This window comes from Ornithorhynchus anatinus, chromosome 12, assembly GCF_004115215.2.
Source record: "Ornithorhynchus anatinus isolate Pmale09 chromosome 12, mOrnAna1.pri.v4, whole genome shotgun sequence".
Classification (NCBI taxonomy): Eukaryota; Metazoa; Chordata; class Mammalia; order Monotremata; family Ornithorhynchidae; genus Ornithorhynchus; species Ornithorhynchus anatinus.
In genome coordinates this window covers 17,638,301-17,661,166 of record NC_041739.1, presented here as the reverse complement: position 1 = coordinate 17,661,166, position 22,866 = coordinate 17,638,301, and the positions used below count along the sequence as shown (strand labels likewise).

At 40.4% G+C, this 22,866-nt stretch overlaps 1 protein-coding gene and 1 non-coding gene across 2 annotated transcripts in view; one reads left to right on the top strand and one right to left on the bottom strand.

Moving 5' to 3' along the window:
• The window catches only part of GLRB (glycine receptor beta), a 78,096-nt gene that overhangs the window by 5,029 nt on the left and 50,201 nt on the right, over positions 1–22,866 (top strand). The window contains exon 2 of the mRNA XM_029077007.1: positions 223–380. Coding sequence (XP_028932840.1) covers positions 223–380 — 158 coding nt within the window. The remainder of the gene's footprint in view (positions 1–222; positions 381–22,866) is intronic.
• On the bottom strand, positions 16,924–17,061 carry LOC114815834. Its single transcript, XR_003763635.1, has one exon. It is a non-coding gene; the product is annotated as a small nucleolar RNA SNORA7 (small nucleolar RNA).

Genomic DNA, 22,866 nt, shown 5'->3' with positions numbered 1-22,866 from the left:
AGTCTGTTTACTGATCACTATATCTTTTCTCACCATTTTACAATCAAAAATAATATTTGGGCTTGGGAACATAATAAAACATATGGCTGTTGAACTCAATTATTAACTCAAGAGATCTGAGTTCCAATAAAGAGAATATAGAAACTCAGTGTGCAAACCCAGATGCTCGGGTATCTAACCCTAGGTCTTTAAATGTAAACATTTTTATTTTATTTCTTGTAGGATAAAAGTTGTTCTCCTGAAAATATACTCTCCAAGATGAAGTTCTTGTTGGCAGTTCTCTTTTTTATTTCATTCTCCTTATGGGTGGAAGAAGCCTTTTCCAAAGAGAAATCATCCAAGAAAGGGAAGGGGAAAAAGAAGCAGTATCTGTGCCCATCGTATGTTCTTTATGTCTTCTACTTTTATGTGAAGAAATGATCTGTGATTTGTCCATTTTTATCTGCCTAGGTTGCATGCACTTGGCACACAAGTTAAAGCTTCCAATAGGAAAAATCAGCTCCATGTCCCAGAGTTGGGGACACAAAGTGGGTGTGTAAAGGACTAAAGGCTTGAGAGGAGCTGGGTGTGATTAGTCTCAAAGGCTAAAGTTCTAGCTATTGAAGTTTATTGCAGTCACCGGCTTGGTATAATTTTATTCCTTTTTATTTGTTTTAAAGAAAAGTTTCCACACCTCCCTTTAATATGATTTGAATGTTTGACATGGGTGACTGTGGGCCCATGGTGGGCAGGGATTGTCTCTGTTTGTTGCCGAATTGTACTTTCCAAGCGCTCAGTACAGTGCTCTGTAAGCGCTCAATAAATACGATTGAATGAGTGAACCCCACCCACTTTTATTGAACTGGACAAAAGAAATTGGGCACTTGCCCAGACAAAGTATTCAGCCCATTACAAGGCAGATATCACTTGATTAGATGAAATGACAATATAGATATTTGCAATTTATCATTTTAAGCCTTCCCAATTTAGTTGAGCAATTATTAAGATTAATGGATCGAGAACTAATTACTCATGAAGAGATGCACTATTTCTCCAACAGTATATTTTTAAGTCTACGTCTGTGCTAAATACCAAGGAAGAACATCTTTAGATTGCCAAATGTTGATGCTGTATTATCGCTGGGTGGATAACTAGTTTTTATTTCTATCTAGCAACTGTTACCCTATTAATGGTCAGTGGTTCCTGTTAATGGTAAAGCTCCTTGCATAATAGCCTCTTGAAAGTGACTTATTGTAGAAATTTACTTGTATATAAATGAAATAAAGATCTCTTAGTATCGAATAAGATGTCTTTAGGAAATGTAAAATATGTTGTAAAACTTGAAGTAAGATCAAGTTGGCTATTAAAAGTCTTATTGCAAAGACCATACTGTTAAAAAAAAGACACGTTTCAGTTGCCGGTTTCATTACTTCTTTAGGTTGCTGCTGCTTCGAAGATCTTCTCTAGGAGATTTTGCTCTATGTCCTTAAAGTACTGTCTTTGGGTATGTCATATATGTTTGAGCTGTACTTTTTTGGAGGCCACAAGTGGTAGAAATGAGTTGTAAATCAGTTATTGAGTGAGAGTGTGCTGGAACTTTTAAAAAAAAAAATCACAAATCACCTACACCCAGATCTGGGATAAATTACTCAAAAGGATTTTGGGGTTAGTGAGATTGGAGGTACCAGAATAGTGTGTGGTGAACTGTCAGCAGTTGAAGGCTATCTCTCCCTCTACTTAATAACAGATTAGTTGTCAAGGGAGTTTGAGCAAGGGTTTCCAGCTACCACAAATCACACTGTTGTGTTACCATCTCTTTTCAAGGTACCGTAGTTGAAACAGGAACGTGTGGCAAGGATTTTTCACTCCTCTCCCTCTGAACAGTTTGTGGCCCCACTGATCCATGGTTAGGTATGTTAACTATGGAGCTGAAAATGCTGCGTTTTGGGGGTGGGATGCAGCAGGATTCAAGCTGTGCTTTTAGATTTTCTCAACCCTCTTTGGTATTTTTTTGACAGTATTTCTCAAGTGCTTACTCTGTGTCAAGCACTGTTCTACATGCTGGTGTAGATACAAGTTTTATCAGATGGAATATGGTTCGTGACCCACATGGGCTCAGTCTAAATAGGAGGGAAGAGAATTTAATCCCCATTTTACAGTTGAGTAAACGGAGACACAGGGAAGTTATGTGAGTTACCCAAGGTCACACAGTAAACAATTGGCAGAGGCAGGGTTAGAACCCAGGTCCTCTGACTCCCAGGCCTGTTGTCTTCCATTAGGCTTTGATGCTTCTCTCAGTATCTACTTGGGGCAAAAAGGTGACACAGTATGAGCTTCAAGTGATTATTATAACACTGGCATTAAGATGCTCCTGAGCTGTGGGGTGGGGACACTGATCACAGGTGGTGAGTATGTGTGCGTGACTATGTGCCTTTGCTAATCTTCTCCCCTTTTGGGAAAAGCAGTTGTCGTTAAATGATACTAAGTCATTAAGTTATAACTATCCTACAGTTAGCGGGATAGTGTGCAGAGTCCATTTCATTGTTAACATTCAAGTTCTGCTTTATAAAGGGGAAAGACCTATTTTTTATAGTATTTGTTAAGTGCTTATTAAGTGTCAGGCACTGTACTAAGCACTGGGATATATAGACGCTAAGCAGGTTGAACAGAGTCCATATCCCACGTGGGACTCACGGTCTTAATCCCCATTTGGCAGATGAGTAACTGAGACACAGTGAAGTTAAGTGCCTTGCCCAAAGTCATACAGCAGACACAGGGCGGACCCGCAATTAGAACCCAGGTCCTGCAGACTCTAAAGCCCACGTCTACCCACTAAGCTATGGTGCTATTTTGCATCAAACCTTACACACTTTAAGAATGTAGTGGAAAAGTACACAGAGTTTTGCATAATATTAGTTAACCAAATACATGGAGGTCATCACCTATGATTTCTACATTTCAAAATCAATCAATGGTATTTATTGAGAGCTTAATATGTGCAGAGCACTGTACTTAGCACTTTGCAGAATACAGTATGACAGAGATGGAAGGCATAATCCCTTCCTACAAAGAGCTTACAGTCTAGAGGGGGAGGCAGACATTAAAATAAATTTCAGATATGTTCAATCAGTCGTGCAGAGCACTGTACTAAGCACTTGGGAGAGTACAGTGCAGTAGAGGTGGTAGACACATTCCCTGCTTATGATTAGTTTACAGTCTAGAGGGGGAGACAGATGTTAATATACATGAATAAATAGCAGATATCTACATAAGTGCTGTGGGGCTGAAGAAGGGGTGAATAAAGGGTGCAAGGGTAACGCCGAAGGGACTGGGAAGTGAGAAAATGAGGGTGTAGTCAGGGAAGGCCTCTTGGAAGAGATGTGGTTTTAATAAGGCTTTGAAAGTAGGGAGAGAGTAGATCTGTCAGATATGAAGAGGAAGGACATTTCAGGCCAGAGGCAGAAAGTGGACAGAGGTCAGCGGGGAGATAGATCAAGGTATTCACTCTTTCCCAGCAGAAACTCAGGAAGAGATTTGCTTCGTCTCAAAATCCAAACCCTCCACCTGTATTTTACCCATCCCACCTCTTAGCACCTTATCAAAGTGCTTGCCCGTTCGGTTCCTAACTGCCATCTGTACGCGGATGTTCCCAAATCTACATATCCAGCCCTGATCTCATTCTCTGCAGTTCTCAATTTCCTTCGGCCTTCAGAACATCTCTACTTGAATGTCCCACCGTCGCCTCAAACTTAACATGCCCCAAAAAGAAGCAGCATGGTATGGTATTTGTTAGGATTTGTGGGATAGGGACTTTATCCAACCTGATTTGTGTGTATCCACCCCATTGCATAAATTTAGTGCCTGGCACAAAGTAAGTGCTTAACAAATACCGTAATTATTATTCACACTTATCCAGTGAGTGGGTTGGCATTAGAGGTGCGTATGTAGGATCAGCTGGGTTGTAATAGGAAATCGGAGGTAAGGTAGGAGGGGTCCAGGGATTGAGTGCAAGAAGCCGATACGGTAATCAAGGTGGGATAGGGTAAATGCTTGGATTAAAGTATAAGCAGTTTGGATGGAGAGGAAAGGGTGAATTTTAGTAAAGTTGTGAAGGTGAAATCAGCAGGATTTGGTGATGGATTGAATACGTGTGTTGAAATGAGAGCGATGCATCAAGGGTAACGCAAATGCTTCAGGCTTGCGAGACAGTAGATATGAGTGCTGTCTACAGTGACAAGAAAGCCATGGGGAAGAGAAGGTTTGAATAGGAAGATAAGGAGTTCTGTTTTGGATATGTTAAATTTGAGGCGGAACATCCCAAGGAAAGATATCCTGAAGGCAGGAGAAAATGCGAGAGTGCAGAGAAGCAACAGGATCAGGGCTGGAAGTGTAGGTTTGGGAATCATCTGCAAAGAGATGGTAGTTGAGAAAGGAGGGGGTGAATGCTTTCATAAGGTGTGACGGAATGGGGTCAGATGCGCAGGGGGAAAGGGTGGATTTTGAGAGAAGGCAGGAGATCTCTTCTTGAAATACTGTTGGAAAAGATGGGAGAGTTGAAGAAAGGGCAAGTGGAGGGAGGGTCTGAAGAGGAGCAGGGAATATTTTAAGGTAATCATACCTGGTTGTTTGTTTTCTCAATAAAGCACATGGCCAGGTCATGGACAAGACATGGGGCAGATAGGATGGGGGATTGAGGAGGGAGTTAACTGCCTGAAACAAATGTTCACAAGTGTTCATGTTCATAAATGCTGAGGATGTGGTGAATATCAATCAATTGTATTTTTTTTGTGCTTACTGTATACAGAGCACTGAACCAAACCACTTGGGAGAGTTCAGTACAACAGAGTTGGCAGAAACGATCCCTGCCCACAGCGAGCTTACAGTCTCGAGGGAGAGATGGACACTGATATATATAAAATAATCATAGATACATTCATAAGTGCTGAGGGACTGAGGGTGGGATGAATATCTGTGCTTAAAAGGGATAGATCCAAGTGCATAGGGGGTACCGAAGGGGGAGAGAGAGAGGAGGGGAAAATTGAGAAAGACAGGAGCGTATGTGATTTTAATAAGGCTTTGAAGATGGGCAGAGTGGTTATCTCTCATATGGAAGTTGAGGGAATTTCATGCCAGAGGGAGGATTGGGACAAGAGGTCAACTGAGAGATAGATAATTTGGAGTGAGAGAGTTGGCATTGGAGGAGCAAAGTGTGTAGGCTGGCTTGCAGTAAGAAATCATCGAGGTAAGGTAGGAGGGGGGAAAGCTGATTGAGTGGTCTAAAGCCAGTCACAAGGCATTGCTATTTGATGCGGATGACGATGGGCGCCCACTGGAGGTTCTCCAGTGCGGAGTGCGGAGATGTGGGCTGAACTTTTTTTATGAAAATAATCTGAACAGCAGAGTGAAGGATGAACGGGAGTAGGAGAGACAGAAGGGAGAGAGGCCAGAAAGGAGACATGACATACTATTATTCTGTGGGCAGGGAACGTGTCTGCTAATTCTGTTATATTGTACTTTCCCAAGTGCTCCCATGCTCTGCACTCAGTAGGCACTCAATAAATATGATTGAGTGATTGATTATTTCAAAATACACTGATTCAACTTTAAAGAATATCCAAAGTGACCATCTTTTGCTGACTAAGGTTGATCAACTCAAAGGAGTGGAGTAAGTACTATTTTTACCGCTCAGATCTGATGGTTCAGAATATCTGATCAAATGTAGCAAGAATAGGATAGAATATAATGGCCGCCTTTGGGGAAATGATTGGAAATCCTCAACCTGGAGCTTGGTACAATGAAATCAGGCTGGAATCTCATGCTGCAAAACTTTAGGGAAGAGCCCTTGGCATACTTTTCCTGTCACTGGCTGTACTGATACCATTTGAATACCTTTGCAAGCATTCAATTTACTCAGTGGCTCAAATAGGAATTTTCAATCATGTGGCTACATCAGTGAAGTTACGAAGCTCCAACCCAGTTTACTCCTTCCTGTAAAAAATCAGTATATTCTTGGACCATAATCGTAAGGCATGAGCGATTCACATATACCATTATTTTTACTTCGCATGTTCTGATGATATTGCCCCTCTGAATGGTGTATCGTTTAGTCTTGGGAATGATTCATTCTCTCATATGTAATGTGTTCTTAAGGAATCCGGAGGAAGGATCCTTGCTTTTATATTCGATCTTCTATTAAAGAATGGAAAAAAAAATACTTTTGCAAATGATTTGATTGTAGACGTTTCCAAAAAAACTGCTTTGCTCATTTTTTCATACGTGGATTTGTTGCAGTGAATAAATGTTGACTCTCTTGACTAAGATGAGAAAAGATAGAAAACTTTAATAACCTGTGGATTTGGTAGAGCTAATGAAATCCTTTTGGAGGTCTGATTAGTGGAACGGTAATTACAGTTGTCTGTAGTGTTTCCTGGGGAGGCTACTGCAATTAAGCTGTCATACAAGCATAGACAAAAGTGATGAATGGCTTTGTAAAGTATTGCCGTGATTATCACCTTACGTGTTGAAAAGAGATTCAAAGGGAAGAATTCCAAAATGGCTAAGGTTACCTGAAATTCTAAGCTATTAAATGATGATGACCCCTGTGAAAGCCTCATTTATATTTGTATGTTGGGTGAAATATACATTAGATCCTGACATTTTACCATCCACTATTATGTTTGGCTATTAAAGAAGAAAACACAGTCCATTGTTCTTCCATTTTTGTTTGTAATCTGCAACCAGTGGAGGAGTGACAAGCTCAGTGTTCAATTTTAGGTATTCTTTGCTTCTGATGGATGAGAAAAGGATATAGTCAGCCTTTGAAATCAAATGTCTTGTGTTCTTTAGCTTTCTCCAAGGTAAGTTTCAGATGGCCCATGAGCATAATGACCTTTCTCTTCTTTCATCAGGAATTCCATTTCTGTACTTTTTTCTGGTGAAATTTTCTTTTGCGTATGATAGCCACCTCACTTGTTCTTTTGTGCTCTTTTGAAAGGTAACCTTATTCCTTGAATAAGATCAAAAAGATGTCCTAAATTTTAAGAACAATGGGACAAGTCAAGAAAAATAACTTCAACTCTGACAAATATTAGCAACCACCAAATCCAGGAAGATTGGATCCCCACACATATTTCATGTCTCTCCATACATTTATTTTTTAGCCTTAGGATTGGACCCTTAAGTTCTTTAAGGTTGAAGACCTGAAAGACCTCACACAATATGGCATCAACACCAGAATTCTAGTTACTTGAAATACTCTTTCAGTGTCATTAACTTTGTAGTATCTTTGAAAAAATTATTGGCACTCGACCTTCTTTCAGTTTAGTTGCCTGTTGGGGTGAGCTCTGTCTTGTAACTGTTGGGTTCCAAATGCTTTCAGTTAGTATAATGCTAAAATAATTTTCCTTTAGGAAATTCCTAGGTGTTTCCTTTGACATGGTTGGGGGGTATTATAAAATTAAATTGAGAAATATTGCCTAACAAGTGCTTTGATTTTCAAGAAAAAAGACAAAACTTTTTCTATTTTGAAGCATACTCAGCATTCCTTGTGCAGTTTTCTTGGGCAGACAATAAAAAAATCAACTTTTTATATGTCATGTATTCAGAATGGCTTTTTATTTACATCATGCTTAATTCCAAACACTACCACTGTTAGAGGTATTACTGTGTAATGTTTATTACTCTAAACATTGAAGGCTGGCAATCTGATATTAAGAGATGCTACTTGTTTAGAGGCTCGTTCAAGAAATGTCCCAGTTGTCTCATGACTGAGGGTTTATGTTTGTATTAAAAAGTGAATTTAAAGATGTTAATGAATAGATCTCCAATTGGTGCGACGGCAGTAAGGAATGTTGCGTTGAATTACGGCCTGTTTCCCAAGTTTCCAAATTCCATACTTTCCTTTCCCAAAATTGAATCCTCAAAATGTAAAATACAAATGCATTCCTGAGCACTTCCTGCTCTGTTCTTACAAACTCTCTCACTTGATATCTCAGGGTTCCTCTTCTCTTAGGCCAGTCAAAATCCCTCTCTCTCTCTCTCTCAGGATTGTTTGGGGACATATCCAGAACTTCTTAAAGCCAGAAGGCAAAAGCTTTACAAGACCTTAAACTTATATTTGAAGTTTGCTTATGACCATAACCTACTTCCTCTTTTTGACTTGAATTTTGACTTGAATTGAATCAAGATTACCATAAAATCTTTGACAGAAGCAACATGGCCTCCAGTGGATAGATCATGGGCCTGGAAGTCGGGAAAATCTGGGTTCTAATCCCGGCTCTGCCGTCTGCTGTGGACCTTGGACAAGTCACTTATTTTCTCTGTGCCTTAATTACCTCATCTGTAAAAAATCAATTGATCAATGGTATTTATTTAACGCTACCTAAATGCAGAGCACCGTCTGTATTAAGTGCTTGGGAGAGTACAGTACAACAGAATTAACAGAAACAATCCCTGCCCGTAATGCTACAGCCTAGAGGGGAAGACAGACATTAATATGAATAAATAAGTAATTTATAATCTATAATTCAAATAAATGTGGAGTTGGGACGAATATCAAATGTCCAAACATCCCAGATCCAAGTGTCTAGACAGAAGAGAGTGCGAGCTGGGGAAGAGGGGCTTAAATGAGGAAGGCCTCTTGGAGATGGGACCTTAATGCTTTGAAGGTGGAGAGAGTGGCAGTCTGGCATAATTGGAGTGGGAGGGAGTTCCAGGCTAGGAGGAGGACGTGGGAAAGGGGTCGGCAACGAGATAGACAAAATCAGGGCACGGTGATTAAGCTGGAGCTGGAGGAGCAGGCTGGGCCATAGCAGGAGATAGGTGGGATAGGATGGGGTGAGCTGATTGTTTTAAAGCTAATGGTAAGGTGTTTCTGTTTGATGGGGATATGGATGGGCAGCCATGGGAGACTCTTGAGGAGTAGGGAGACATAGACTGAACGTTGTTGTTGCTAAATGATCCGTGCAGCAGAGTGAAGTAGAGTCTGGAGTGGGAGGAGACTGCAGGCTGGGAGCACAGCAAAGTGTCAGATGGAGAAGGATACGTGCTTGGATCAACATGGTAACAGTTTGGATGGAGAGGAAAGGGTGGATTTTAGCAATGTCGTGAAGGTAGAACCGACGGGTGACAGATGGAATATGTGAGTGAAATGAGGACAACACCAAGGTTATGGGTTTATGAGATAAGGGTGATTAGTGGTGGTGTCCACAGTGAAGGGGATTCAGACTGTGAGCCCCATGTGGGTCATGGACAGTGTCCAACCCGATTAGCTTGTATGCACCCCAGTCTTAGTAAGAGATCCTGACACAGAAAGTGCTTAACAAATACCATAAAAAGGTGTATTTTGTTGCCTTTTGCATTGTTTTTCCACATTTTAATATTCCTTACAATGCTTGCTTCTGGGTTGTTTTATCAAATTCAGTTAGCAACCCAGCTGATACTGTATTTTTTGTGGGACCTGACCCCAAACACATCATACATTAGATATGGGTATGCAAAATATGACTCAGGAGCATCATTCAAAGTAGCTTTCATGTGAAGAATTCCCTTTCTTAGAAGTATAGTCTTGCATTTAGGGCAGTAGTCCATTCTTTAGAAGTGGTGTTGAAATGATTTTAAAGATGTAAGTGGTATTTACATTTTCAGAAGTTATTTGTTTGGTCAGTGGCTGCCTGATAATTATTCTGATAATTTGTAGAGATGCTATAAGAACAAAGTGTTCTTTCTGCAGAGTAGTAATAGTTCGAATATTTATTAAGTGTTTATGGTTTGCAGAACATTGTATTAAACTCTGGTAAAGAGTGTGCTGGTGGGAATTAGACACAGTCCCTGGCCCTCAGGAGGTTCACAGACAGTCATCCACTGCCTTTGAGACAGTCTTTTAAGAACAAAAAAACCCTTTATTTGAATTAACACTTCAGTATCTTCTTGCATATGTGGAGGTTGGTGTGTTCCGATACATGGGTTGAAATAAAATGACTGTTTTGAAGTTATCTATCTGATTAGATTTGTTCATTTCCTGGAACAATAAGATCTTGGAAGCCTTGTCATGAAGAGCGGTGCTGTTGAGTTGTGTTCTTAGAAGAGGACATACACTTTGTCATGAAGCCATTAAACTTTTCGGTGCCTCAGTTACCTCATCTGTAAAATGATGTATCAGAAGTAGCTTGGCTCAATGGAAAGAGCCCAGGCTTGGAAGTCAGAGGTCGTGGGTTCTACCAGTTGCCAGCTGTGTGACTTTGGGCAAGTCACTTAACTTCTCTGTGCCTCAGTTACCTCATCTGTAAAATGGGGATGAAAACTGTGAGCCCCATGTGGGGCAACCTGATCACCTTGTATCCCCCAAAACTTAGAACAGTGCTTTGCTCTTAGTAAGTGCTTAACAAATACCACAATTATTATTATTAAAATGGGGATTAAGACTGTGAGTCCCATAGGGGATGTGGCCTGTGTCAGTCAATCAATGGTATCTATTGAGGGCTTGCTGTGTGCAGAGCACTGTACTAAACATTTGGGAGAGTGCAATACAACAGAATTAGCAGACACTCTCCCTGCCAATAGCGAGCTGATAGTCTAGAGTCTTGATGCTATTTATTGCTATTGTTTTTGTCTGTCCGTCTCCCCCGATTAGACCGTAAGCCCGTCAGAGGGCAGGGACTGTCTCTATCTGTTGCCGATTTGTACATTCCAAGTGCTTAGTACAGTGTTCTGCACATAGTAAGTGCTCAATAAATACTATTGAATGAATAGAGGGGGAGACAAACATTTATATGAAAAATGTATGAAATATAATTTAAATATATATACAAATGCTGTGGGGTTGAGGGTGGGTGAATATCAAATGCATCAAGGGTGTCCAACTTAATTAGCTTGTATCTACCGCAGAGTTAGTGCCTAGACCATAACCTCGTTGCGGTCAGGGAACCTGTCTGCCAATTCTGTTGTACTGTCCTCTCCCAAGGGCTTAGTTCAGTACTCTGCACACAGTAAGCAGTCAATAAGTACCATTGATGATGATAGCACATAGTAAGCCCTTAACAAATACCTTTTAAAAAAACTGGGGTGTTTCCAATCTGATTATTTTGTATCTGCTGTATGAAAGTGTTTGGCACATAGTAAATGCTTAATAAAGACTATAATTACATATGACAGCGTTGTTATATTAAGTGTCAGTTTTCTAAATGTCAGGAACCTAATCCCTGTATTATGGAAGAACTGAATGTACATACTGACTTGTTTATTCTTATTCACCTATAATTCATCTATTCATCTTTCCATACTCTTGCTACTTCAAGTGGAATTTTCATTCTTCATTTTGCTCCCACTCTTAGAAAATCTCGAAGAGCTTTGTCTGTCTTCCTGATTAGATTGTGAGTGTTGAGACCATGTCTTCCGCTTTTCTCTCCTAAACATGTAGCTCTGTACCTGATAATCAATCCAGCAGTCATTGATATTTATTGAACTTTTGTGTAGAGAACTAAGCGCTTGGGAGGGTAGCCTACAACTGAGTTGCTAGCACCTATCCACCCCCAAGGAGCTTACCTTCTACTGAAACTGTTAAATAATTGATTTCCTTTCCAGATTCCTATTTTCTTATAATGGTTGGAGAGGTACAAAATGGCTCTTTGTTATGTCAGGGATATGACTGCTCCAAATTATTTTGATTCTTCTTCTGGAGGATTGACGCTTCTTTACTCTTAACTTAAGAAATCGCTATGGCCCGTTTCAAAATTTTTAAACTGCATAAATTTGGGAATGTTAGAGAATTAAATATTTGGATTAGTCCAATTAAATCTGAGTATTTGTAAGAGCTAATGATTTTTAGTATTTAATCACTATTTTATTTTGCATCACATCTTAGTGTTTTTAATTGAAAAATTATCAAGGATTTTTGTTCCAGTTTCTCAAAATATCTGCCATTGTATATGTGGCTATTTAGTGAGGGATAAGGATGTATTTCCGTTCTAGCCAAGGATTACCAATATTCATTGATGAGTAGAAGAGTGTGTTTTTTCAAGAGTTATAGTTCTGTCATTTGCATGCAAGAGCCAACAGTAATTTATATAATGCAATAATCCAAGATAAACAGTGAACAGAGGTTTCTCTACATGCTGCTGTCTACAGTCTGGCCTTCAAGGCACCGGGCATGGTCAGGTGAAATCACCAAGATTTGTTCAGTGAAAATGACTGAGATAAAAGAAGACGTCTTGCAGCAGAATAAGTACTGTACTAACAGTACATTGCACCATCTCGTACTTCAGATGAAAAAAGAGACCTTTAGCAGTCTAAAGTCTTGGTGTGCAAATCGAGGTAAACAACATGCTCAACCTGTGGTGGGATGCCAAAGAGAAAGAAGTCCAGAGCTTTGCAAATCACGAAACCAAGACGGTCTCCGCACTGTTAAAGACGATGTATCACCCTGGTGGACTAACGCAGAAATGGCTTCAACCTCTTTGTGGACAAAGAGGAAATCCTGAAGAGATGAGCAATACCACTTCTGTACTCTCCTAAAAATACCTTATTCTATCCAAGAAGAAGCTGTGCGAAAACTAGGAAACCTAGCAGCTTGCAGTGAAATGGCGTCTGTCACAATTATTGACGAAGTCACTGGCAGGAAGAGACATTAAAATTAGCAACCCCTTCACACATACCATCCCATTCCCACTGAGATCTACAAAAATGCGGAAGGTTCACCACATCTCTGTTTACTAAACTTTTCTCAACATGTACCATGCTGAGAAGTTGCCAGAGTATCTTAAATGACATCACAACCTTCAAGGAGAAAGCTGAAGAATCAGACCGCAGTAACTATCGAGTTATTGCAGATCACTCAGAGTTACTCCAGAATCATGAGAAGCAGGGCGGCGTAGTGGCTTGGGCACCAGCCTGGGAGTCAGAAGGACCTGGATTCTAATGCCGGCTCCACCCCTTGTCTGTTGTGTGACCTTGGGCAAGTCACTTAACTTCTCTGGGGCTCAGTTACCTCATCTGTAAAATGGAGGTTAAGCAATGTACAATCCTTAATAGGGCATTGAAGAGTATTATTTAATCCATCAGTCACTCCCTGAATCACCACGTGACTTCAGACCTCTTAGTGACACACCGTACATACTTAAAAGACAGGATTAGTACGCTAAGTTCTTCCATAATACATGTTCTCCCTACATTTTTGAGATTCAGTGCTCTTAGGAGATTAAGGAGCTTTCTTCTGACATGCCTCTATCCGTATAGAATTAGACGCCAGACGAAATGATGTCTGCAAGTTTTCATTAATGCTGAATTCTTTAAGACTGTAACCTCCACATTATAGGTGAACTGAGTATAGAGAGAGAAGCCCCAAGAACACTTCACACTTTTTATAGACCTTACAAAATAATTTGACGACATCATAGAGCTGTTCTCTGGAAATTGCTTAGTAAATTTTGTTGCCCTGCAAAGTTCATAAAATTGCCTGCTTCACAGTGTTGGTCCTCGGAACTGGGAGTGTCTCATCTCATCCATTACCCTTTGCTAAAGGGTTTAAGTAAGCTGTGTAATAGACTGAGTCTTGTTCAAATTATTCTCTGCAGCTCTGTGGGAAGTTGCAACCAGAGATGTGAATCTAAGCATTTGTATATCCTTCTGATTATCTGGGAAGATCTTCCATCTCAATCGGCTATAGGCAAAGTACAAACCCGTAGAGACAGTCAGTTGTTCAAGAAATAATACATACAGGTGACTTAGAGACCGTGCCAGAAGAGACACCAGCTGAATCAGCCAAGGTCAAAGACAGAAGATAAGTGTAAAAGCAAACACAATCATTTAATCAGTTGTGTTTGAGTGCTTACTGTGTGCAGAGCTCCGTACTAAACATATGAGAGAGTCCGATATAAAGAGTTGGTAGACACATTCTTTCCTCACGGTAAGCTTTCAAGTCTTGTAGACACCCATTGTTAGAGGATAAGAAGAGGAAGAGTAGCCAGCAAAATAAGTAGGAAGGGAATAAGAGAAAGGGAGAGGAGCAACCCGGAGATTCCCGAATTGACAAAACCAGGATCCAACATCAATATGAATGACGAATATATACATAAGTTCTGTGGGAAAACCTATGTACCAGGGAAACCACACTGCAAAAGACCTTTATTGGCAATAGAGAATACTGTCATATATGTCAACTTGCACTGGGAAAATCCATAAAGAGTGAAAGAATTCTATTCAGTTGTATTTATTGAGCTCTTACTCTGTGCAGAACACTGTACTAAGCACTTGGGAGAGTATAATGCAATAACTGGACACATTCCCTGCCCACAGTGAGTTTACGGTCTAGAGGATGAGCTTTCGCTGATAATCCCATAAAATTCCGTTACTTAAGTAGCACAATTGTCTGGTGATCCAATGAAAAAATGAAGAAATGAAAATATGAATCAAGAAGGCCAAAACAATCTCATGGAGATTGTCAGACAGTGTAATGACAGCATAAGCTTCAGACCAAACTGAAAGTGTAAAGAACTGTACTTCTGTCCCATAGAGTAGAGCTTGGGACATGCTGAGTTTGAGGGGGCCTGTGGACTATCCATATGGTGAAAATGGCAAGAGGAGATGTGGAATTGCATAATGGACGAGAAGTCAGGGTAAGGAAGGTAGATTTGAGGGTTATCCTTGTAGAGATCACAGTTTGAAGCCATTTGAGTGGATGAGTATCCCTAGGGGATTAATGTCAAAGGAGAGAAACACGGGATCCAGGATAGTGCCTCATGGATACCCATTGTTAGAAGATAAGAAGTGGAAAAGGAGTCAGCAAAAGAAGTAGGAAGGGATTACCAAATTGGCAAAATCAATATCCAATGGAATTTGAAGGAGACGGGCCACAGAGTTGAAAACGGTGGAAAGGTCAAGGAGGATGAGGACAGAGTAGAGCACAGTAGGTTCGGGTATGAGGCTGTTCTGGTCTACCAATCCCCTGCCTTTAGTGAGTATGCTCTTCTTTGCCAGCGTGCTCAGGCACAAAAAAATTATGTATTACTTATGAGACAAATAGAAACCTGCTGATCTTTCTCATTCTTCCAATCATCACAAATAAGAAAGACATAATAGCTCATATTCACCCTGCCAGAGGGAAAGTGGTCAACCACCTTAGGCTTCTATATCAATGGGCAAATGACTAACCTCAAAATAGGGCATTTAGGGTGCTGAAGTACAGTGCTGCTTACAGCAAGTATTCAGTAAATAACGATGATGAAGATTAACATACACCACATACATATGAAGTGAGTTAGTCTAGCTCGCGCTGTGTTCTGTTTCATTGCCTTTAAGTTTTTGCCAAGTCTGCCTAATATGCCTAATAGTATTTTCTGTGCTATTCAGATTGTTGAGATTTGAGATTTTTCTGGATGCTATTTGATTACTATGTACTCTGAGAATTATGCTGTAAAAGAGCAGCTTGTAGAAATCCGTAGAAATCTGCCGTTGCTTTTATGTTGACTGCCACTGAGTCAATGTAAAGAATGTTTGCTTTAGTGCAGATTTAAGGTTACAGGACTAATTATCCTAAAAACCACAAATGACAAACCTTTTTTAAAGTACAAGATTTTATGCATAGCAGTAGGTGGTTTTTCTGTCGAGTTCAAACTACTGAACAATAGAAACTATTAGTCAGTGTCCTGGACTAATACAGTGTAGGGCAATATTTGCGTAAACACTGGATTGTTTGACACCCCTTCACCTCCCTACTACGTGATTAGTCCTCTGGCAACTAGAGTATTATAAAATAAAGCAGGCAGGAATTTCACTAGACTTGCCTTATTGACAGCCAATCAGGAGGAATCTGTATGGAAAATAAAAAGGCTAAATACATCAGTTCATGATAATATTTTTATGAAACATTTCTTAGAGCAAAATCACTTCCCTTGTTAAGAAACTATCAACCACATGCTGACGCATCCACTGGCTAATCCCTTCTCAAAATATTTATTTTGCCACCATCATGGGGATGCAGGTTTACATAACCATATCTTAGCAGCATTTAAATATTCTGTAGGTCCCACATCCATTTTTTTTTCTATTCTAAATCCCTTCTTGTCTTCCAAAGTATCTTGTCTTTCAAAATGTATTTTGTTACTCCTTCACATGAACACCTGTTCTTCATTTCTCTTCCTGTGTTCTCTGAAAGGACTTTTCTCTTCTCCCTAAGCACCTGTCTGTTGCTCTTCTTCTTCTTTGCAAGTGCTTACTTGCCTCTCTTCAGCAATCGGCCCCTACCACAGGAGAGATTTTCATATGGGTGATCTTGGTTGCGTACCAGAACAAAGTATCCTATCACTCCAAAACCACAACGCGTTTTTGGAAGGCCATATTTAGAATAAAAACAAAAGTGCATCTTAAAACAGCATTCTAAGAAATTACATTGGAATTCACTGGCAGCCGAATTTCCTTGAATCTTCTTTTTCTAACATTCCTCTTTCCATCCTTCCCTCTTATTCCAAAGTTAGATGAGAGGATAGCACTTAGCACAAAACATCCTGCAAAAACAAGACTTGTGTTCTCCTTTTGCTTTCACTAGAGAGATCTTGTTCCTACTGACACTTCACCTCTCAGTTTCTGTCTGCCAGCTTTTGTTCTGATGAATAATTCCTTCCCTAAGTCTCCCTTAGCCCCCACCTCACTTTTTAACTGAATAATGTCAACATCAATTAACTGGTAGCCCCGTAAACTCGTTATGGCTAGGTAACAATACCTCCTAATTCCACTGTCTTGTCTTATGCCGTCAAGTCGTATCCGACCCATAGCGGTGTCATGGACGCATCTCTCCCAGAATACCCCACCTCCATCTGCAGTTGTTCTGGCAGTGTATCCATAGAGTTTTCTTAGTAAAAATACACAAGTGGTTTACCATTGCCTCCTTCCGGGCAGTAAGCTTGAGTTTACCCCCTCGACTCTCTCCCGTACCGCTGCTGCCTGGCACAGGTGACTTGTAGCAGATGGCCTTCCACTCGCTAGCCACTGCCGAAGCTAGGAATGGAATTGATATGTCTCTACTTGACTCTCCCTCCCGTAGTTGAGACTGGTAGAGTACCGGAAACCCTCCAGGTGCAGCCCCGAGAGAATTCCACTGTCCCCTCTCCAAATACCTAGAGCAGCACTCTGCACATAGTTGGGTTCAATCAGTCAATCAATCATATTTACTGAGCACTTATTGTGTGCAGAGTACAGTATTAAGTGCTTGGAAAAGTACAACACAAAGATAAAAAAGACACATTCCCTATCCACAGTGAGTTTACACTCTGGAGGGGGAAACAGACAATATAAATAAATTACAGCTATGTACGTGAGTGCTGTCGGGCTGGGAGAGGATGGTGAATAAAGGGAGCGAGTCGGGGCAGCGCAGAAGGGAATGGGAGAAGAGCAAAAGAGGGCTTAATCAGGGAAGGTCTCTTGGAGGAGATGTGTCTTCAATAAGGCCTGAAGGTGGGGAGAGTAATTGTTGGATATGAAGAGGGCGTTCCAGGCCAGAGGTGGGATCTGGGGTAGCGATCGGCAGTGACATAGGCGAGATGAAAGTACATTGAGTAGGTTGGCATTAGAGAAATGAAGTGTGTGGGCTGGGTTACAGAAGGAGAGTAGCGAGGTGAGGTAGGAGGGAGCAAGATGACTGAGTGCTTTAAAGCCAGTGGTATGGAGATTGTTTCATATGAAGGTGGATGGGCAACCACATGAGGTTCTTGAGGAGTGGGGAAACATGGACAGAATGTTTTGTAAAAATATGAATCCAGGCAACAGAGTGTAGTATGGACTAGAGTGGGGAGAGAAGGGAGGCAAGGAGGTCAGCAAGGAGGCTGAGACAGTAATCAAGGCTGATTGTATAATTGTATTAACATATTAGCAGTTTGGATCAAGAGGAAAGAACGGATTTTAGCGATATTGTGAAAGTTGAACCGACAGGATTTGGGGATAGATTGACTGTGGTTAAATTAAATACTATTGATCATACCGTGGTAGTCATTGAACAATTTCCTACATGTGTACAGCACTGTACTAAGTGCTTGGATGGATTTATTTGAAAAAAAATGGAGAAATGTAAAACCGGGTAAACTATTTAGAGAGACAGAAGTCAGATGCAGAAGTATAGAGAAAATTGCATGAATAGATGAAGCATTACAATTTTCCAGAGACATCCTAAATACAGGGTCGGCCTAATTTTGAATAATATTGTAGCTATTCCATATTAAGAAGAAATCATACTATTTTGCATATGAATTGGGCCTTCCTTTTAAAGAGCTCAAGATACTTCCAAACCAACGTTATTTCCAATTCAAGATTTCCTGGAGTGGAGGCAGGCAGGTATATTTGAAGTTGGGGTGGTCAGTGGATCACAGCCTCCTAATCCAATGAATTAATAATAATTATGATATTTGTTAAGCACTTACTATGTGCCAAGCACCCTTCTTAGCGCTGGGCAATTAACCACCGAACTACTCTTCTAGCTACAAACCTTGCTGCCTGAGGCTCCTCAGATCTGGAGATCTTTATTAATCAGTGGTATTCTCTGAATGACCCCAATCCCCCCCCATCCCTAAGAAGCAGCATGGCTTCAGCGTGGCTTAGTGGAAAGAGCTTGGGCTTGGGAGTCGGAGGTCTAGGGTTCTAATCCCGGTTCTGCCACTTGTCGGCTATGTGACCTTGGGCAAGTGACTTAACTTCTCTGGGCCTCAGATACCTCATCTGTAAAATGGGGATTGAGACAGTGAGCCCCACGTGGGACAACCTGATTACCTGGTATTTACCCCAGTGCTTAGAACAGTGCTTGGCACATAGTAAGCGCTTAACAAATACCATAATTATTATTATTAGTGGAACTGGTACGAGCCTGCTGTGTGACTTTGGACAGCTCACATGACTTCTATGTGCCTCAGTTTTCTCAATGGTAAAATAAGGATTTAATATCTGTTCTCCCTCCAACTTAGACTGTACAACTTATGGGGGACAGAGACTGTGTTCTTACCTCATTAACGTATATCTACTCCAGTGCTTAGAACAGTGCTTGACATATAGTAAGGGCTTAATAAATGCCCTAGTAATCATAATCATCTCCCTACTTATTTCCCAGTCTTTTTTTTATTATTTCTGTTATGTCCAAGCAGTGTCCTAGTTTCCTTTCAGCCATTTCATAGTATACCCAGGAGTTTTTCTTCTGCCTAATTGAAATGTTCAGCTCGGGCATATGTAACTAGTTTCTTTATAGAAGAAATCATGAGACCCTCAGATAGATAATTGTTTCTGAGCATTCGTCAATGAGCATGTTCGATTGCATTTTGCAACTGTTATGTAAATCCAGATCGATTCCAGTCACATTTACCAGGAAACAATTTATAATTTTACTCCTCCGTTCTCCAACGACTGACAACTTCTAAAGCAAGTGGGGAAACTAGCAGAGCAGAAGATCAGTGAGGATGTTGACCCAAACCTCATTTGACTCTGGCATCCCAAATCCTGATGGCTGAGGATCGCCAATAATTTCAGATATGATAAAGGTGAGTGACTGGTTTATAATTCAAAATCATTGTCATTATAGTGTTTATGTCCTATTGTCCCCTAAGAGTGTCAAGATTATAGTATCGGGATTAGTGTGTGTGTTTGTGTGAGAGGGAAGTATTACCTTCTATCCTCTTGTAATGTGGACAAAAGCACACATCCAGGGCCCCTTCCCTCTAGTATCTGTGGAATTAGTTTTGTACCCAGTTTCTGTGGAAAATCACTGGTTGTGTTGGCAGTTGCCTCAGCTAAAACTCCCCTGTGTGCTTCTCTAGGTGCAAGTTCCGGAAGCTTCATAGGCCACTCAATCAATCCATCAATTCTATTTACTGAGTGCTTACTCTGTGCAGAGAACTGAACTAAGCGCTTGGTTAGTATGTTACAACATACATTCCCTGTCCACAACGAGCTTACAGCCAGAGGTGTGACAGAATAGCAACAGCTGCATTTCCGACAAAATTTGGTATTGCCCTGCCTCGGTCCCCAAATAACGCACACCTCTGACAAGCTTCACTGTGGCTTGTAAGCCCAGAGCTGTTGTGTAGCTAGACACTGGAGGAAGGAGACACCGTCCTATATCCATGTAGGTATGCAATGCCACAAACTTAGGACAGACCATTCTGCACCTCTCTAGGGTGCAGGGTCAGCCTGTTCATTCAATATTATTTATGGAGCGCTTACTATGTGCAGAGCACTGTACTAAGCCTATTCCATCCTATGAGTGATGTTGGCTTTCAAGAAAATTTGCCCCTTCTTTAGAAAGCATGGACACATTGATGTTGTGGGTGCAACTTAAAGGAACTCATTTAGAGATTCCCTAAGGGTCATACCCGTAAACACAGTGTGAATCCCTCTCATATGGTTACAAATGCATTTTACCTTTCTGTTTACAGATTCTTGAGGAAACATATGTTTCCATATGCTTGATGTCCTACGTGATTGACTGAATGGAAGATATCAAACAGAGAATGATTTGGAGAAGGTAAATTGACATCGGTGACTACGTGTGATAGCTAAAGAATAATTCCAATTGAAAGTTGTTATTCAAAATTCAAAGTCCAAAATAGTCTGGATGTTTTATGAAGACCCTTGTTTAATATTGTATGCCCCTAACCCTTGAGTATCTGCTTAGGTAGATATTGTAAAATCTTGAATTTTGCAAGCAAATATAAGTTTATAAATATTTTCTGTGGTGTATCCTCTACCCCCTTGAAAAGTAGTAATCGCATTTCATTTTTATATTTCCACAGGTTGTGGGAGACCAAATTTACAGATGATCAGGAAGAGCCATTTGTTTAACTTACACTTAACTCTAACTTAGTCTTTGGCGGGTCTGGCTATTATGAGATTTAAAAATTGCCTTCGGCTAGCAACTCTTTGAAGGATCGTGAGAGGAATCATATAATCAACATGGAAAAATTGGTTTAATAAAGTACAGTGACATATGTAAAGATATTGTAAATTGGCGTTGCATATGTAATACCACAAAACATGATGTAGAAGGTGATATTCTTACAGAGAAGGCTCTGTAAAGGAAAGAAAGGAGGTTGCTGCACATGAAAATTTCATGTGCTTGGAATTAAAGAAGGGAAGGGAAGCAGTATTGCCGAATGGAAAGACCACTGTTCTAATCCTGGTGCTGCGACTTTACTGCTGTGTGATCTTGAGCAAGTCACTTTACATCTCTGTTCCTCAGTCTCCTCACCTGTAAATGTAATTCCCTGACTCTTCTCCCTTCTGCTTAGACTGGGAGTCCGCTGAGGGACAGGGATTGTGTCCGACTTCATTATCGTATATCTACCCCAGCCCTTAGTAGTGCTTGGCATGTAGTTATGACATTAATGGGTGCTTAGAAAAGCCGGATAATGGTTGCTCCATGGCTATGGATTTTCTATGGCTACGGAACGTGTCTGCAAATTTCTCTTGTATTGTACTCTCCCAACTATTTAGAACAGTCCTCTGCACATAGTAAGTGATCAATAAATACCATTGATTGACTGATTCTAGCTAGTAGTAGTAATTCAATATTTATTGTGACCATTCAGTGCACTTGGTGCTTAGGAAGTACAGAATAAAAAAGCAATATATTCCCCCCACACAAAAATTGGGGGTGACAACTAGAGTAGAAATGAATGTGTAATTAAATATAACATACATGTCTAACTTGTCCTTTTAATAGTCAAAGTAATTGAAATGGGCAATAGCCACTAGTATGCAGTTTGCTAGAAGTGATAAAGCTCATTAGGAGTAGTTCTGTAACTGCCTTTCACTTTCTTATTAGTTAGCTTTTTCATATATTTGCATATTTCTAAGTTTTTTTTCATTTTTTAAATCATTAATTTGGGGTGAAAACCACAGGAAAATATTAATGTTTTACTAGTTTGATCCAATTCAACCAAACATTATAAAGTTAGTATAAGATTATGGACTCTAAACATCTGCTTTGCAAATTAGCACTTTTTAAATTTTAGGTATAGTTTTAGTTAATTATGGATTATGGGTTTAGTTAGTCTAGTCAATTAGTTATGTTAGTGGAAAGTCAGGCTGAGACCTTTTTTTTTTTCCCCTTGAGTCCATGAGTACAGTTGGTTGAGGAAACATCCTGTGATTTTTTGACTGTTAACTTTTCTCTGAGTAGCCTTCCCACCTCTATTATAGATTTAGGGTGATTTGCATGGCCAGAACATGGGCTGACATGGGCAGGGAATAATTGAAGCCACTTGATGTGCATGGAAGCTAACTGAGATGAATGTTCCAAGATTCCAGTTCCCATCAGGGCCATCACAGAGTGTATCACCTGTCGCATTTGAACTCCTGGCAACAGAACTACCTGTGCTGGCAACAGACTCAGGTTCTTCCAGCACGAGTGTCCCTGTGAGTTTCTCCTCCATTGAACATCCCCACTCTTTGAACTCCTTGTTGCCACTTTGAGGTCCCTAGAGTTTACAGTGTTATCTTCTAGATTGTAAGCTCACTGGGAGCCGGGAATGTGTCTGTTATATTGTTGTGTTGTACTCTCCCAAGTGCCTAGTAAAGGGTTCTACACACAATAACGGCTCAATAAATACATTAGACTGATTGGGATATCCTCTCACCAAAGAACATGGGGCAAACAAGCCTTCTCATTTTGTCTTCTACCCTGGTACTTTAACTCATTCAAACATTCATTTAATCATATTTATTGAGTGCTTACTGTGTGCAGAGCACTGTACTAAACACTTGGGATAGTACAATACAACAATAAGTACAATACAACAATAAGCAGACACATTCCTTGCCCACTACGAGCTTATACGCTAGAATGGAGGAAGAAAGACATTAATAAAATTAAATAAAATTACAGATAGGTACATAAGTGCCGTGGGGCTGGGAGGGAGGAGT